At 30.4% G+C, this 17913-nt stretch overlaps 1 protein-coding gene across 1 annotated transcript; it reads left to right on the top strand.

The window, feature by feature from the left end:
- Positions 1-12165: 12165 nt before the first annotated feature.
- LOC142549099 (uncharacterized) lies at positions 12166-13320 on the top strand. Its single transcript, XM_075657863.1, has 2 exons — positions 12166-12742; positions 12833-13320. Exons 1-2 carry the CDS (start codon positions 12353-12355, stop codon positions 13112-13114), a joined length of 672 nt encoding a protein of 223 aa, XP_075513978.1. The 5' UTR covers positions 12166-12352; the 3' UTR covers positions 13115-13320.
- The last annotated feature ends 4593 nt before the right edge of the window (positions 13321-17913 follow it).

The following is a 17913-nucleotide window of genomic DNA, read 5'->3' as shown; positions in this document are numbered from 1 at the left end:
TATATATATATTTGAAAAATAATAGTTGATATATTTGAATGTTGAAAAATAAGAGTTGAAATATTTTAATATTGAAAATAAAAGTTGTAAATATTGAAAATTAGTGTGTGATGATGTATGTAATGATGTATTTATTTTTGGATTATTTTCCAAAGAAATTCTATAAATAGGTCTCTCAATTTGTGAAGAAAATCACTATTGAGTAGAGAGAAAATTTTATAAAGTATGTAGTTTGATATATTTTGTGAGTTTGAAATTTTTAATTTTTATCGTAAATTTTTACTTTTAACACGTTATCAGTACGATACTCGAAGGTTCGGTTCTCCAAATTTTTCCAAGCTTCAAAACACAAGAAAAAGGTAACAATATTCAAAAGTAAGAGTATTTACTTTACTGCTTATTTATTTTTTATTGTATAGATTTAATGTATAATATCATGTTATTATATAAAAGGAGTCTATGACACCTCATTATAATAACGTGATGTGATTACACTGCTTATATAATTTTATTGTGTTACTGTTTAATTATTGTATATATATATTTGAACAATATCATGTTATTATATAAAAGGAGTTTATGACACCTCATTATAATAACGTGATGTGATTATTTCACTATTTATATATTTTTATTGTGTTATATAATAATATATATATATATATATATATATATTTGTATAATGTCATAGTATTATATAAAAAGAGTCTCTAACACCTCATTACAATATTATGATATGATATACATAATTATTTAAACATGATTAACATTATATACATCATACTATTACCATAAAATTTACATATATATACATTTATTTTTTAAGATTTTGTAACGGTTTAAATGGTCATAAACGGCTAATTTTTATCCTATAAATATGACTTCAAAACACATTCAATAACTCCAAACTTATTCTTCCTCCCTAAAATTTTCGAAGAAGAAGATGATGACTCTTTCAAGGTTATTTTTTATAATTATTTTGGTTATTATACTCACTAGTCTTGTATTTATCGGAGAATATCCGCCTCGCGTTTTTTATTTCTAAGAATGCTTGTACTTATAATTTATTCATTACTTGTTAATTTCATATTAATAAATTTAGATCTTAACTAATAAAATGCATTGTTATTTTTCTAGTATCATCATGTCAAGTTTGGAAAAACTCGAATTTGTTGAGCTCGACATTACAGGAAAAAATTATATGTCATGGACTCTTGATGTAGAAATGCATCTTGAGTCATTGGGTCTAAGCGAGACCATTAAAGAAAATGGTATCTTTTCATCACAAGAAAAAGCAAATGCTATAATTTTTTTGGGTTGACATCTTGATAAAGGTTTAAAATGTGAATATCTCATCAAAAAATATCTCATGGCTCTGTGGAAATGATTCAAAGAAAGATTTGAACATATAAGGGAAGTTATACTTCCGATCGCCCGTGATTAATGGAATATATTAAGATTTCAAGATTTTAAGAAAGTCGATGATTACAATTCGGCGATGTATCGAATAATCTCGCAATTAAAATTTTGTGGACATGAGGTTACGGAATCAGAAATGCTTGAAAAAACATTTTCAAAGTTTCACGCTTCAAATATAATTCTACAGCAACAACATAGATGTGCGTGGATTTGCGAGATATTCCAAACTTATCGTCTGTCTTCTTGTGGCGGAAAAGAACAACGAGCTACTAATGAGAAATCGTCAGTCCCGACCCACTGGATCAACAGCATTTCCAAAAGTAAATACTATAAATAAAAATGAATTTAAACCTGGAAACCAAAATCAAATTCAAAGACAAGGTTTTGGTCGAGGTCGAGGTCGAGGTCGAGGTTGTGGTAGTGTACGTGGATGTAGAAGTGGTCATGGTCACGGCCGTGTAGTTTTGAAAACAATCAAGATAATTATTTCTATAACTCATCTCAAAAGGACATCATGAACCACCCACTGAAAAGGCATCATGAGAACATGAGTGTTATTGAAAATCACTCAAAACGATTTGAAAATTCTTATTTTAGATGTGGCACTGCAGGACATTGGTCTCGTATTTGTCGAGCCCACGAGCACCTTTGTAAGCTCTATAAAGAATCGATAAATGAGAAAGAAAAAGATACCAACTTCACTGAACGCAGTGACTGTTTTAGTGATTCAACTCATTTTGATGCAGCAGATTTTCTGAATGATTTCTCTGAAAATGATCAATATTCTGGTGGAATAGAAATAAAAAATATTGATGCTGCAGATTTTCTCAACGATTTCTCTGAAAATGAACAATATATTGATGGAATATAAATGTAAATAATTAATTTTTCATGTACTCATATGATAATGTTTTATTGTACAATTATGATATGTGTTATATTTTTCAATAAATTATATATGTATTGTCAGTAATTTTTTAGTTGCATATTTTTTTTGAAGTTCAAATATGAAAATGCTATGAACAAAGCTAAATAAGGAACTGCTCCCATGGAAGTTTTCATACCTGATAGTGGTACAACGCACACTATTCTCCGAGATAAAAGATATTTCTTGGAACTAAAACCAACAAAAACAATAGTGAATACAATATCAGGTCCTGTAGACTTGATAAAAGATTGTGGTAAAACACATTTTTTGTTACCTAATGGTACAAATTTTTTGATAAATTATGCTTTGTATTCACCACAATCGAAAAGAAATTTGTTGAGTTTTAATGACATATATTCTTATGGGTATGATACTCAGACAACATATGAAGGAAAAAAGAAATATATGTGTCTTACCACATATAAATCAGGAAAGAAATATGTAGTCGAAAAACTATTAATGCTCCCTACTTGATTGCATTATACATAAATAAGTTCAATTGAATCAAACATGGTAGTTGATAATTCTTCAATACTGATCAATTGGCATGATCGATTAGGACATCCTAGTTCAACAATGATTCGAAAAATTATAGAAAATACACATGGTCATCCGCTAGAAGACCAGAAGATCTTTCAAAATAATAAGTTTCAATGCAAAGCATGTTCTCTTGGAAACTTATTATAAGACAATCACTCGCTAAAATCCAAACTGAATCACCCATTTTTATTGAACGTATTCAGAGTGATATTTGTGGGCCAATTCATCCACCATGTTGACTATTCAGAGATTTTATGGTACTGATCGATGCCTCCAGCAGATGGTCACATGTATGTTAATTATCAACTCGGAATGTGGCATTTGCAAGATTACTTGCTCAAATAATAAAATTGCAGAATCAATTTTTCGATCATACAATCAAGAAAATTAGACTTGATAATGCTGGTGAATTTACTTCCCAGACTTTCAATGATTATTGTATGTCAATGAGAATCACTGTTGAGCATCATGTTGCTCATGTACATACACAAAATAGATTAGCTGAATCATTGATTAAACGTCTACAACTGATTGCTAGACTAATGATTATGAAAACAAACTCTCTGTTTCTATATGGGAACATACAATTTTACATGTTGCTGCATTAATTCGCATCAGACCAAGTGCATATCATAAATACTCCCCATTACAACTTGCATTTAGTAAAGAACCAGACATTTCTCATTTGAGAATTTTTGGATGTATAGTATATGTGCCTATTGCACCATCTCAACGAACAAAAATGAGACCAAAAAGAAAGATTGGAATTTATGTTGGTTATGATAGCCCATCAATCATTCGATATCTTGAGCCTCAGACAGGCGACGTGTTTACAGCACGTTTTGCTGATTGTCATTTTAATGAGGAAATCTTCCCAATGTAGGGAGAGAAAAGAAACATATTGCAAAAAAAAAATTACATGGTATACACTATCATTGTTATATCTGGATCCAAAAACTAAACAATGTGAAAAAAGATGTACGACAAATTGTGCATTTGCAAAAGATTAGTAAATCAAATACCGGATGCATTTGCAGACACAAAAATTGTAAATAAATCATATATTCATGATGTAAATGCCCCTACTCGAATTGAAATTCCAAAGAAACAAATTGAAGACACTCATGATGCATTAAACGCTTGAAGCGTGGAAGGCTAGTCGGTTCCAAGGATAAAAATCCTCGAAAAAGAAAAAATATAGAGAATGACGATGATCACAAAATAGAGAATGATATTCCGGCAGAAATACATGATGATGAAAATGTTCCATCAGAACCACAAACTGATGAGAATCGTGAAATCTCTATCAATTATATTATTACTGGAAAAATATGGAATCGAAAAGATATAAAAGAAATTGATGAGATATTTTCTTACAATGTGGCATTTGACATCATAAATGAGAATGAAGAGCATGAACCAAATCAATTTGGTGAATGTAAAAATCGACAGGACTAGATAAAATGGAAAGACATCATCCAGGCTGAATTGGATTCGCTAAATAAACGTAACGTTTTTGGGCCTATAGTCCTTACACCTGAAGGTGTAAAACCTGTTGGGTACAAATGGTTCTTTATTCGAAAACGAAATGAGAACTTGAGGTTACGGAATCAGAAATGCTTGAAAAAATATTTTCAACGTTTCACGCATCAAATATAACTCTACAACAACAATATAGAGTGCGTGGATTTGCGAGATATTCTAAACTTATCGTCTATCTTTTTGAGGCGGAAAAGAACAACGAGCTGCTAATGAGAAATCATCAGTCCCGATCCACTGGATCAACAGCATTTCCAAAAGTAAATGCTGTAAGTAAAAATGAATTTAAACCTGGAAACCAAAATCAAATTCAGAGACAAAGTTTTGGTCGAGGTCGAGGTTGTGGTCGTGGACGTGGAAGTGGTCATGGTCACGGCCGTGTGGTTTTGAAAACAATCAAGATAGTTATTTCTATGACTCATATCAAAAGGGCATCATTAACCATCCACTGAAAAGGCATCATGAGAACATGAGTGTTATTGAAAATCACTCAAAACGATTTGAAAGTTTTTGTTTTAGATGCGGCACTCCAGGACATTGGTCTCATATTTGTCGAGCCCCCGAGCACCTTTGTAAGCTCTATAAAGAATCGATAAATGGGAGAGAAAAATATACCAACTTCACTGAACGCAGTGACCGTTTGAGTGATTCAACTCATTTTGATGTTGCATATTTTCTGAATGATTTCTCTGGAAATTATCAATATGCTGGTGGAATAGAAATAAAAAATATTGATGCTGTAGATTTTCTCAACGATTTATCTGAAAATGAACAATATATTGGTGGAATATAAATGTAAATAATTTATTTTTCATGTACTCATATGATAATGTTTTATTATACAATTATGATATGTGTTATATTTTTCAATAAATTATATATGTATTGTCAGTAATTTTTTCATTGCATATTTTTTTTTTGAAGTTCAAATATGAAAATGCTATGAACAAAGCTAAACAAGAAACTACTCCCATGGAAGTTTTAATATCTGATAGTGGTACAACGCACACTATTCTCCGAGATAGAAGATATTTATTGGAACTAAAACCAACAAAAACAATGGTGAATACAATATCAGCTCCTGTAGATTTGATAAAAGGTTGTGGTAAACACATTTTTTGTTACCTAATGGTACAAATTTTTTGATAAATTATGTTTTGTATTCACCACAATCGAAAAGACATTTGTTGAGTTTTAATAACATATATTCTTATGGATATGATACTCAGACAACATATGAAGGAAAAGAGAAATATATGTGTCTGTCCACATATAAATCAGGAAAAAACTATGTAGTTGAAAAACTATCAATGCTCCCTACTGGATTGCATTATACATTTATAAGTTCAATTGAATCAAACATGCTAGTTGATAATTCTTCAATACTAATCAATTGGCATGATCGATTAGGACATCCTGGTTCAACAATGATTCGAAAAATTATAGAAAATACACATGGTCATCCGCTGAAAGACCAGAAGATCTTCAAAATAATAAGTTTCAATGCAAAGCATGTTCTCTTGGAAAACTTATTATAAGACAATCACCCGCTAAAATCCAAACTGAATCACCCATTTTTCTTGAACGTATTCAGGGTAATATTTGGGGGCAAATTTATCCACCATGTTGACCATTCAGAGATTTTATGGTACTGATCGATGCCTCCAGCAAATGGTCACATTATATTTATTATCAACTCGGAATATGGCATTTACAATATTACTTGCTCAAATAATAAAATTGCAGAATCAAATTTCCAATCATACAATCAAGAAAATTAGACTTGATAATGCTGATGAATTTACTTCCCAGACTTTCAATGATTATTGTATATCAATGGGAATCACTGTTGAGCATCATGTTTCTCATGCACATACAGAAAATAGATTAGCTGAATCATTGATTAAACATCTACAACTGATTGCTAGACCAATGATTATGAAAACAAACTTCCTGTTTCTATATGGGGACATGCAATTTTACATGTTGCTGCATTAATTCACATCAGACCAAATGCATATCATAAATACTCCCCATTACAGCTTGCATTTGGTAAAGAACCAGACATTTCTCATTTGAGAACTTTTGGATGTATGGTATATGTGCCCAACGAAGAATAATGAGACCTCAAAGAAAGATTGGAATTTATGTTGGTTATGATAGCTCATCAATCATTCGATATTTTGAGCCTCAGACAGGAGACGTGTTTACAGCACGTTTTGCTTATTGTCATTTTAATGAGGAAATCTTCTCAATGTTATGGGGAGAAAAGAAATATATTGAAAAAAAAAATTAAATGGTATAGATCATCATTGTTAGATTTGGATCCAAGAACTAAATAATGTGAAAAAGATGTAAAACAAATTGTGCATTTGCAAAGAATAGTAAATCAAATACCAAATGCATTTGCAGACACAAAATAGGTAAATAAATCATATATACATGATATAAATGCCCATGCTCGAATTGAAATTCTAAAGAAACAATTTGAAGACACTCATGATGTCATTAAACGCTTGATGAGATATTTTCTTACAATGTGGCATTTGACATCATAAATGAGAATGAAGAGCATGAACCAAATTCATTTGGTGAATGTAAAAATCGACAGGACTAGATAAAATGGAAAGACATCATCCAGGCTGAATTGGATTCGCTAAATAAACGTAACGTTTTTGGGCCTATAGTCCTTACACCTGAAGATGTAAAACATGTTGGGTACAAATGGTTCTTTATTCGAAAACGAAATGAAAACATGAGGTTACGGAATCAGAAATGCTTGAAAAAATATTTTCAACGTTTCACGCATCAAATATAACTCTACAACAACAACATAGAGTGTGTGGATTTGCGAGATATTCAAAACTTATCGTCTATTTTCTTGAGGCGAAAAAGAACAACGAGCTGCTAATGAGAAATCATCAGTCCCGACCCACTGGATCAACAGCATTTCCAAAAGTAAATGTTGTAAGTAAAAATGAATTTAAACCTGAAAACCAAAATCAAATTCAGAGACAAAGTTTTGGTCGAGGTTGTGGTCGTGGACGTGGAAGTGGTCATGGTCACGGCCGTGTGGTTTTGAAAACAATCAAGATAGTTATTTGTATAACTCATATCAAAAGGGCATCATTAACCATCCACTGAAAAGGCATCATGAGAACATGAGTGTTATTGAAAATCACTCAAAACGATTTGAAGTTTTTGTTTTAGATGCGGCACTCCAGGACATTGGTCTCGTATTTGTCGAGCCCACGAGCACCTTTGTAAGCTTTATAAAAATCGATAAATGGGAAAGAAAAAGATACCAACTTCACTGAACGCAGTGACCGTTTGAGTGATTCAACTCATTTTGATGTTGCAGATTTTCTGAATGATTTCTCTTGAAATGATCAATATGCTGGTGAAATAGAAATAAAAAATATTGATGCTGTAGATTTTCTCAACGATTTCTCTGAAAATAAACAATATATTTGTGGAATATAAATGTAAATAATTTATTTTTCATGTACTCATATGATAATGTTTTATTATACAATTATGATATGTGTTATATTTTTCAATAAATTATATATGTATTGTCAGTAATTTTTTCATTGCATATTTTTTTTTGAAGTTCAAATATGAAAATGCTATGAACAAAGCTAAACAAGAAACTACTCCCATGGAAGTTTTCATACCTGATAGTGGTACAACGCACATTATTCTCCGAGATAAAAGATATTTCTTTGAACTAAAACCAACAAAAACAATGGTGAATACAATATCAGGTCCTGTAGACTTGATAAAAGGTTGTGGTAAAACACATTTTTTGTTACCTAATGGTACAAATTTTTTGATAAATTATGCTTTGTATTCACCACAATCGAAAAGAAATTTGTTGAGTTTTAATGACATATATTCTTATGGGTATGATACTCAGACAACATATGAAGGAAAAGAGAAATATATGTGTCTTACCACATATAAATCAGGAAAGAAATATGTAGTCGAAAAACTATTAATGCTCCCTACTTGATTGCATTATACATAAATAAGTTCAATTGAATCAAACATGGTAGTTGATAATTCTTCAATACTGATCAATTGGCATGATCGATTAGGACATCCTAGTTCAACAATGATTCGAAAAATTATAGAAAATACACATGGTCATCCGCTAAAAGACCAGAAGATCTTTCAAAATAATAAGTTTCAATGCAAAGCATGTTCTCTTGGAAACTTATTATAAGACAATCACTCGCTAAAATCCAAACTGAATCACCCATTTTTATTGAACGTATTCAGAGTGATATTTGTGGGCCAATTCATCCACCATGTTGACCATTCAGAGATTTTATGGTACTGATCGATGCCTCCAGCAGATGGTCACATGTATGTTTATTATCAACTCAGAATGTGACATTTGAGAGATTACTTGCTCAAATAATAAAATTGCAAAATCAATTTTCCAATCATACAATCAAGAAAATTAGACTTGATAATGCTGATGAATTTACTTTCATGATTATTGTATGTCAATGGGAATTACTGTTGAGCATCATGTTGCTCATGTACATACACAAAATAGATTAGCTGAATCATTGATTAAACGTCTAAAACTGATTGCTAGACCAATGATTATGAAAACAAACTCTCTGTTTCTATATGGGGACATGCAATTTTACATGTTGCTGCATTAATTCGCATCAGACCAAGTGCATATCATAAATACTCCTCATTACAGCTTGCATTTGGTAAAGAACCAGACATTTCTCATTTGAGAATTTTTGGATGTATGGTATATGTGCCCAACGAAAAATAATGAGACCTCAAAGAAAGATTGGAATTTATGTTGGTTATGATAGCCCATCAATCATTCGATATCTTGAGCCTCAGACATACGACGTGTTTACAACACTTTTTGCTTATTGTCATTTTAATGAGGAAATCTTCTCAATGTTAAGGGGAGAAAAGAAATATATTGAAAAAAAATTACATGGTATACATCATCATTGTTAGATTTGGATCCAAGAACTAAACAATGTGAAAAAGATGTACAACAAATTGTGCATTTGCAAAGAATAGTAAATCAAATACCAAATGCATTTGCAGACACAAAATAGGTAAATAAATCATATATACATGATATAAATGCCCATGCTCGAATTAAAATTCCAAAGAAACAAATTGAAGACACTCATGATATCATTAAACGCTTGAAGCGTGGAAGGCTAGTCGGTTCCAAAGATAAAAATCCTCGAAAAAGAAAAAAATATAGAGAAACACGATTATCACAAAATAGAGAATGATATTCCGGCATAAATACATGATGATGAAAATGTTCCATCAGAACCACAAACTGATGAGAATCGTGAAATCTCTATCAATTATATTATTACTGGAAAAATATGGAATCGAAAAGATATAAAAGAAATTGATGAGATATTTTCTTACAATGTGGCATTTGACATCATAAATGAGAATGAAGAGCATGAACCAAAATCATTTGGTGAATGTAAAAATCGACAGGACTGGATAAAATGGAAAGACGTCATCCAGGTTGAATTGGATTCGCTAAATAAACGTAACGCTTTTGGGCCTATATTCCTTACACCTGAAGGTGTAAAACCTGTTGGGTACAAATGGTTCTTTATTCGAAAACGAAATGAGAAAAATGAAATTGTAAGATATAAAGCTTGATATTCTCCTATTATGGATGCAATTACGTTTCGGTATTTGATTAGTTTCGGTGGTATCTGAAAATTTAGAAATGCGTCTTATTGATATTGTCATAGATTACTTATATGGATCACTCGATAGTAATATATATGTGAAAATCCCTGAATGATTTAAGATGTCTGAAGCACAAAGTTCAAAATCCAGAGAATGTTATTCTGTGAAATTGCAGAGATCATTATATGGGTTAAAACAATCCAGCTGAATGTGGTATAATCGGCTAATTGAACACTTAATGAAAAGGGATATGTAAAAATTCAATATGCCATTGCGTTTTCATTAAAAAATAACATCCGGATGTATAATTATTGTTGTATATGTTGATGATTTAAACATCATTGGAACGAATAAAGAAATTCAAGAAGTTGTGTCGTACTTGAAGGAAGAATTTGATATGAAGGACCTTGGAAAAACAAAATATTGTATGGTTTGCAAATTGAACACAGAGAATGTGGAATATTTGTTCACCAATCAAATTATACAGAAAATATACTTAAATATTTTAATATGGATAAATCAAATCCTTTAAGTACGTCAATGGTTGTTAGATCATTAAACATAGAAAATGATTCATTCCGTCCATGTGAAGATAATGAAGTCATTATTGGTCCAGAAGTACCATATCTAAGTGCTATTGGTGCCCTTATGTATCTTGTGAATTGTACAAGACCTGATATATCTTTTGCTGTAAATTTATTGGCAAGATTTAGTTCATATCCAACAAAAAGACACTGAAACAGAATTAAACATATATTTCGTTATCTATGAGGAACGACAGACTTGAGAGTTTTGTATTCAAAAGATACTAATCAAAGCATAATTGGTTATGCTGATGCTGGGTATTTATCTTATTCACACAAGGCACATTCTCAAACCGGATATGTATTTACTCATGGAGACACTGTAATTTCTTGGCGTTCATAGAAACAAACACTTATAACAACTTCATCAAATCACGCCGAGATTATTGCACTACATGAAGCAAGCCGTGAATGTGTGTGACTAAAATCAATGACCGAACATATTCAAACCTCATGCGGATTATCATTCGACAAGAAGTCCGTGACACTATATGAAGATAATGCTGCATATGTTGCTCAAATGAAATAATGATACATAAAAAGCGACAAAACTAAACATATTCTCTCTAAGTTCTTCGCATATATACAAGAGCTTGAGAACAATAAATTGATATTCGTTACATTCAATCAATTAAAAACTCATCAGATCTCTTCACAAAGGCACTTCCTACGACAATATTCAGAAAGCATATATATAACATTGGGATGCGCAATCTACGAAATTTGTGAAGAATCGTTCGTGTTAACATGATGGGGAGTTTACGTGACTGTACTCTTTTTCTCTTACTATGGTTTTTATCCCAATGAGTTTTTCCTAGTAAGGTTTTTAACGATGCAGTATAAAAACACGTAATGAAGACAATCATTGTATCATGATCATCATCACAAGGGGGAGTGTTGAAAAATAATAGTTGATATATTTGAATGTTGAAAAATAAGAGTTGATATATTTGAATGTTGAAAATAAGAGTTGTAAATATTGAAAATTAGTGTGTGATGATGTATGTAATGATGTATTTATTTTTGGATTATTTCCAAAGAAATTCTATAAATACGTCTCTCAATTTGTGAATAAAATTACAATTAAGTGGATAGAAAATTTTATAAAATGTGTAGTTTGATATATTTATTAGTTTAAGATTTTTATTTTTTATCGTAAATTTGTACTTTTAAATAGGCACAGACAGGGCCAAATTCATATGGTTCAACTTAAAAAAGAGAAACCAATAGCTACACATGATATGAGGTGGGTATCAGGTGACCTCACGTCTCCAGCAGTGTCTACGTAGGCAAATCAGATCTCGCCACGTCACCACAGCTGATCAAAATATATTAAGGGAAGGCGCCGGGTGCCGAGGTCCGACACGTGGCGTCCTCTCTGCCATTTCATGGTACGCTGTCGTTTGCGCCACACAATAAGAATATCTTCCCAGCACAATTTCCCAATCTACATCCGCCACAAGGATCGGGCATGGCAATTTCGTAATTTGGATTTAAAAAGGGGGCTTGAGTTGGTGCTGTTGACTGCAAAGATGTTGCTTCTTTAATTCACCCTCGTTCATCGTTGCTTTCTCCACCGATCTGCGAATTCTTCGCCCATACGCGTTCATATTCACTCTCTTTCTCGAAGATGAAGAGGTGTGAGTTGTGTGAATTGAAGGCTGCGATTTACTGTGGATCGGACAAGGCGAGCTTGTGCTGGGGTTGCGACGCTAGGGTTCATTCCGCCAACTTTCTGGTGGCGAGGCATTCCAGATATTTGCTCTGCGGACTGTGCCGGTCGCTGACGACGTGGGCTGCTACCGGTGCTGTTTTGAGCCCCACTATGGCGGTATGCGAGAAATGTGTTGACGGCAAGAGAGGAGCAGCTGGTGCTGAAGTTGAAGAAAGGAAGGAGGTGGTGATGCAGGAGGAGGAGGAGAATCAGATTGCGCTTCCGTCGGAGAGTAGTTCGTGTAGTGCCGAAGCGGTTTTTTCCAGGAAGCGCAGGCTTGAGAATGTCTCTTTTGTTGCGTCCGATGTATGAAATCAATCTTCCTTAAACTATTTTTTTCCCACCATTCTTAATATCTATGGTTAACAAGGGCGATTAATTTGTATTCATTGACAGGATGATGATCCATATTGCTCGTCATATGAGCTCAACGTCCGCTCTCCGTCGCCAGCAGCGGTGGCGTGCGTTCTAAAGAAGGAAGCATCACCGCCGCAGAAATTACAGAGAACGACGTCGTTTAAAATGGGTGAGATGGGGATATCTGAATCGGGGATCTTGGAGAGTCTTCGAAGATTTCATCGCGAAGAACTGGGTTCCGGACTACAAATGGCGGAATGCTACACTCTAAGCGAAGATGGTCCCAGCGCCGTTGATCTCAGTTCCTGCGACTCTTCGTAGCCGTTGGATTTCATCAATTAATCAATCACAATAATAATTAATTAGTTGAGGTAAGCGTACGGGAATTTTCCCTTTATTATGAACACATGGTTTGGGTTGTTTACAATTAGAATTAAAACTAGCTTTTTTATTTTTATTTTGGGTGAAGATAAAGATGTAAGAGTCGTGTTTGGTGGCACATGGCTCTTTGTAATTGTAATTAGCTTTGATTTATGACTTGAAGGTTTTTTTTTTCCCTATTGTTTTGTTATTTATTTCAATATTTTTTGAAAAAAGAATTTTGAATCTTACTCAATCTATTAAAAAATATTATTTTATATAACAAAAATATATTTTTTTTATTAAAAACATAAATCAAATCGATCTCAATCATATATATATACATAATTCTTGATACTTTTAGGCGAGGAAGTTTAAATGATCGAAATTGATATTAATTATCAGTTAATTGATTTTTTTACGTTGCTTTTCGATTAAACATACATACTGATTAGATTCTAAATAACTAAAACATTAAATTATTTTAATGAAAATTACATTAAAAACATATGACAGATACTCGAGTAATAAAATCATATTAATATAAAAGAAGTACTTAAAATAATTTATAATAGAAAAATAAAAGTGTAAATAGGAGCATTTCAAACTTCAAAGGCACGTTGAAATCTATATATATATATATAAAAGTAGAGTTTTTGTCCAAAAATAGTAATTTTCCGCCAAAATATCATTTCTAAAAAAAGAAAATTTTATTATGAATATTGATATATGTGTACTGCAATAAATGATCCACTTCAATTATTGTTTGCATTGATTATATCAATTCATTTAATTCAATTTTGAATTTAATTAATTTTTATATTAATTCAAATGTAATTTATGTATCATATGTTTTTTTTATTTTTTTACTCAAATTAAAACTAAATTCTATTGAAAACATAAATTATATTAAAAATTTTGCATTGATTATATCAATCCGTTTAATTAAAAACAGTATAAATAAATTTAAAATACAAATGATTGCAATGTTAAGTATCACTCATTAGGTAAATCATTCAAAAATAAATTGTTCTATTTTAAGTAATTTCTGCTCAAATTACTTACTAAAAAAATATAATATTTAATTAGTTTATTTAATTTTTCTAAACATAAAATTGGTTGAGTGTTAGAAGTTATCATTACAACAAAGTTTTCCAATGAACATTAATTTACCATTTAATGATCATAAACCATATTTAATGCGTTGTAATTTTCTTCCAAACCATATGTATATTGTATATCTTGAATTGTCTTCTTAAAAATTCAAATAAGAGAGCACAAAAAAATTAAAAAGATAGATTGAAAAGAGTTTCAAATGGATATTAAATTACTCCCAATAAACATGTTTATTACCCTCAATAATCAGAAATTTTTGACACTCAATGCATGCAATTCGAGATCTCCATAATTTGAAATAGTTAATGTATGATATAATTCTGTCAAAAGCATCAAATATATAATTATCGTCCCTTGGAATGTCTTATTTGAATTTAAAATTATAAATAATGCAATATTGCATATTATATTAGAAACCAATTTCATTCTATTTATCTTACTAAATTTATCTATTCCAAAATAGAATTTTGAAATGACTTCTCTTTTCAGCACCATATATGAGTTGAATCATTTCAAGATGTAATGTTCGTTTAAATTTAGATTTGTTCGTTGTTATGAACTACCTACATATGGAAACAACAAGAACAACAAGACACTTTAAAATATGTCTTTCATAATCGAGAAGTAAAAAATATTATTCATCTATTTGTACAAAATTTTAATTATTACGTATTACTAATGTGATAATTTTCTTCTATATTACAAAGTTCACGGATACATGATAGTATAAAATTTCCCGTAATGGAAATGATTAAACCAATTCTAAAGAAAGTAACCATCTTATTAGAAGACACCTTATAAAATTTATTGACATTGTTTTAGAATAAACATAATAAATGTTAATTAAATAACTTTTCTGATTTATACATAATTTACTTATGATCATGTGTTTCATTTTTCTTTCGAAATAATAGACTGTTGTGTATATTATGAAGAGATTTTGTAAATAAAATCACAGCCCATTTGGATAAATATATTGATGAAACAATTATTGTTATCATTCAAATGTGTCAAACACGTGTCATGTCACAAAATTCTTTGTGAATGTAGATTTAGACGAAATTACTGAATTTTTGAAAAAGTATTTCTCATTAATTTTATTGAATATGATTTTAAAATATTTTTTTATCACACGTTAAAAAATAATAATATATAGTTTCTCAAAAATTAAAGAATTAAATATGTATTAAGGTTGGTGGTCGACATCAATACAATAAATACGTTAAGCATCTTGTCATTGTCTTAGACTAACACAATCTAAAATTTTGAGATATGATAGTGACTATTAGCCAAAAAAATTAATCGACATACGTAGTATTTAATAAAGTTTTTTAAAATTACCGAAAAATAGTTTTTATTTTTTATAATTATATTATTTTTTCAATTTAAATATTTATTCATTTTCACTAATTTTTAATAATATTATCCCGTGCATCGCACGGGTGAAATACTAGTAATTACTTATTATAGAGATCTATCCAAGCAGTCACGGCAAAAGGTGCGTGAACTCGAGAGGAGGATCTTGTTAGAATTAGTGTAGGAGGAAATTATTATACTAGATTTCTTGTGAGACGATATCACAAATATTTATTTGTGATATAGGTCAATCCTACGGATATTCACAAAAATTAATACTCTTAGCATAAAAAATAATATTTTTTTATGGATGATCCAAATAAGAGACCTGTCTCATAAAATATGACCCGTGAGACCGTCTCACATAAGTTTTTGTCAAATTATTATTATGATCAAGAGATCTAAGTGACCAACAATTTATATATATGATTTATTTGGAAATGAGTTATAATTGGATTTCGTATCCGAGATCTTGTCCCACTATCGGACTTATATTGGTAATTTGTAAAATGGAAGTGAAGTCTATATTTATCAACGTTATAGGTAAAAAAAAGTATATATTATAGATAAAATTAAATATGATTTTTCAGTAAAACTATATATATATATATATATATATATATAAATCTTTTATGTGAAGCTATGTATACCTGCTAATGTATACGTTTATACAAATTCAAAGAAATTATGTGATTATTTTTTTTGAAAATAATATCTTTTCAATCATGTTAAATAAAATAAAATAAAATAATAATAATAATAATAATATAATATTTTCAATCGTCTTGCTCCACTTCAATCTCTACACGTTTCACCCCATATCCTCCATATATTTGTGTGCCATTTTTGCTATCAAATGCTTGTTTATAAGTTGTATTGATGAAATTGTATTGATAAATAATTTTCAAGATTTAAATAGTATTAAATAAATAGTTATATATTTGATATTATTATTGATTAAATTTGTGATTATATGATGGATTACAATTTTTTTTCGTTTTTCAATAATTATAGAATATAAAAAATAAACAAGATATAGAGGATAATTTTATAGTTTTAACTCAATGATTAAACTCATGTGTGATAAATAATCAATTCACAAAATTTCATCTAAACAAATGATTCGATTTGGTTATTAATCCTATCAAACCAAGTAAACTTAAATATATTTGCTTTCAATGTGATAAAAGGGGTATACGTAGATGAATATGTATTTCGTAAAACAGTCTCACGTATCAAATCGGTTCATATTTGAAGTGAAAAATAATAATTTTGTCATAAACCTCATAGACTGAAGTTTAGAAACAACAAGAACAAGTGAGAAATGATAAATTATTTTAAAAACACTTAAATGAATTGGATTTGATATTCTCATTAGTCATTACACATTTTTTTCGTCAATTCGATTCATACTTAAAATAAAAAGTATAGAATAAAGTTTAATATTTTTTCATATATCAGATCGAGTTGAAGATCTGCTTCACAAAATTGACTCGTGCAATCATCTCAATTTTTTGTTTTAACGAACTCATAGAGTGCTTGCCTCCCTGCTTATATATACCTTTTTATTTGCATGGATATGGATTTTAAATTGGTTAATCAAGTGTTATTTGTACCAGTCATCTGCCTACAAGACTTTTATACTAACTTATAATTAATTTAGTGAAATTTTATTTAAAATTATAAGCACTTAACACGTACAAAATCACGTACCAAATAATAAATAGTGAAAATGCCATTTAATTTAATTGGTGGTTCAAATGTGAGCCTAGCCTTGGTGGGTGGAATAACTTTCTAATTCAAAATTTGAAACATCTAGGGCTCTACTTCTGTTCGTATATAAATAAATATCTCAAGAGTTTATTGTTTGTACCCACACTCATAGCTAAAACCATTAAAGATTGGTTGCGTATTAATTATTATCGTTTTCACGAAAGCTTCGTGAGACGGTCTTAAGGTCAATTTTGTTAGACAAATATTTTATTTGGTTCAAAAATGAAAAATTATTACTTTTTATTTCAAAATTGTTATTTTTATTGTAAATATAAGCAGTGTTGACTCGTCTCACGAATATATATCCGTGAGACCATCTTTTAAGAAACCTATTTTTTTTATAGTTTTAATTCTTACCACATGGCTGGCAAACACATCTAATTATCACACTTTTATTAAAAATCTTGACTTTTTCTATGTCTCCTAATTATAATATATAATATTCTAAGAATATCATTAACGACTAAATCGAAACAACTAATCACTAAAAAAAGGTGCTTCGCAATGAGAATAAT

The sequence above is a fragment of the Primulina tabacum genome, chromosome 6, assembly GCF_025594145.1.
Source record: "Primulina tabacum isolate GXHZ01 chromosome 6, ASM2559414v2, whole genome shotgun sequence".
Taxonomy (NCBI): domain Eukaryota; kingdom Viridiplantae; phylum Streptophyta; class Magnoliopsida; order Lamiales; family Gesneriaceae; genus Primulina; species Primulina tabacum.
This window is presented reverse-complemented; position numbering and strand designations above follow the sequence as displayed.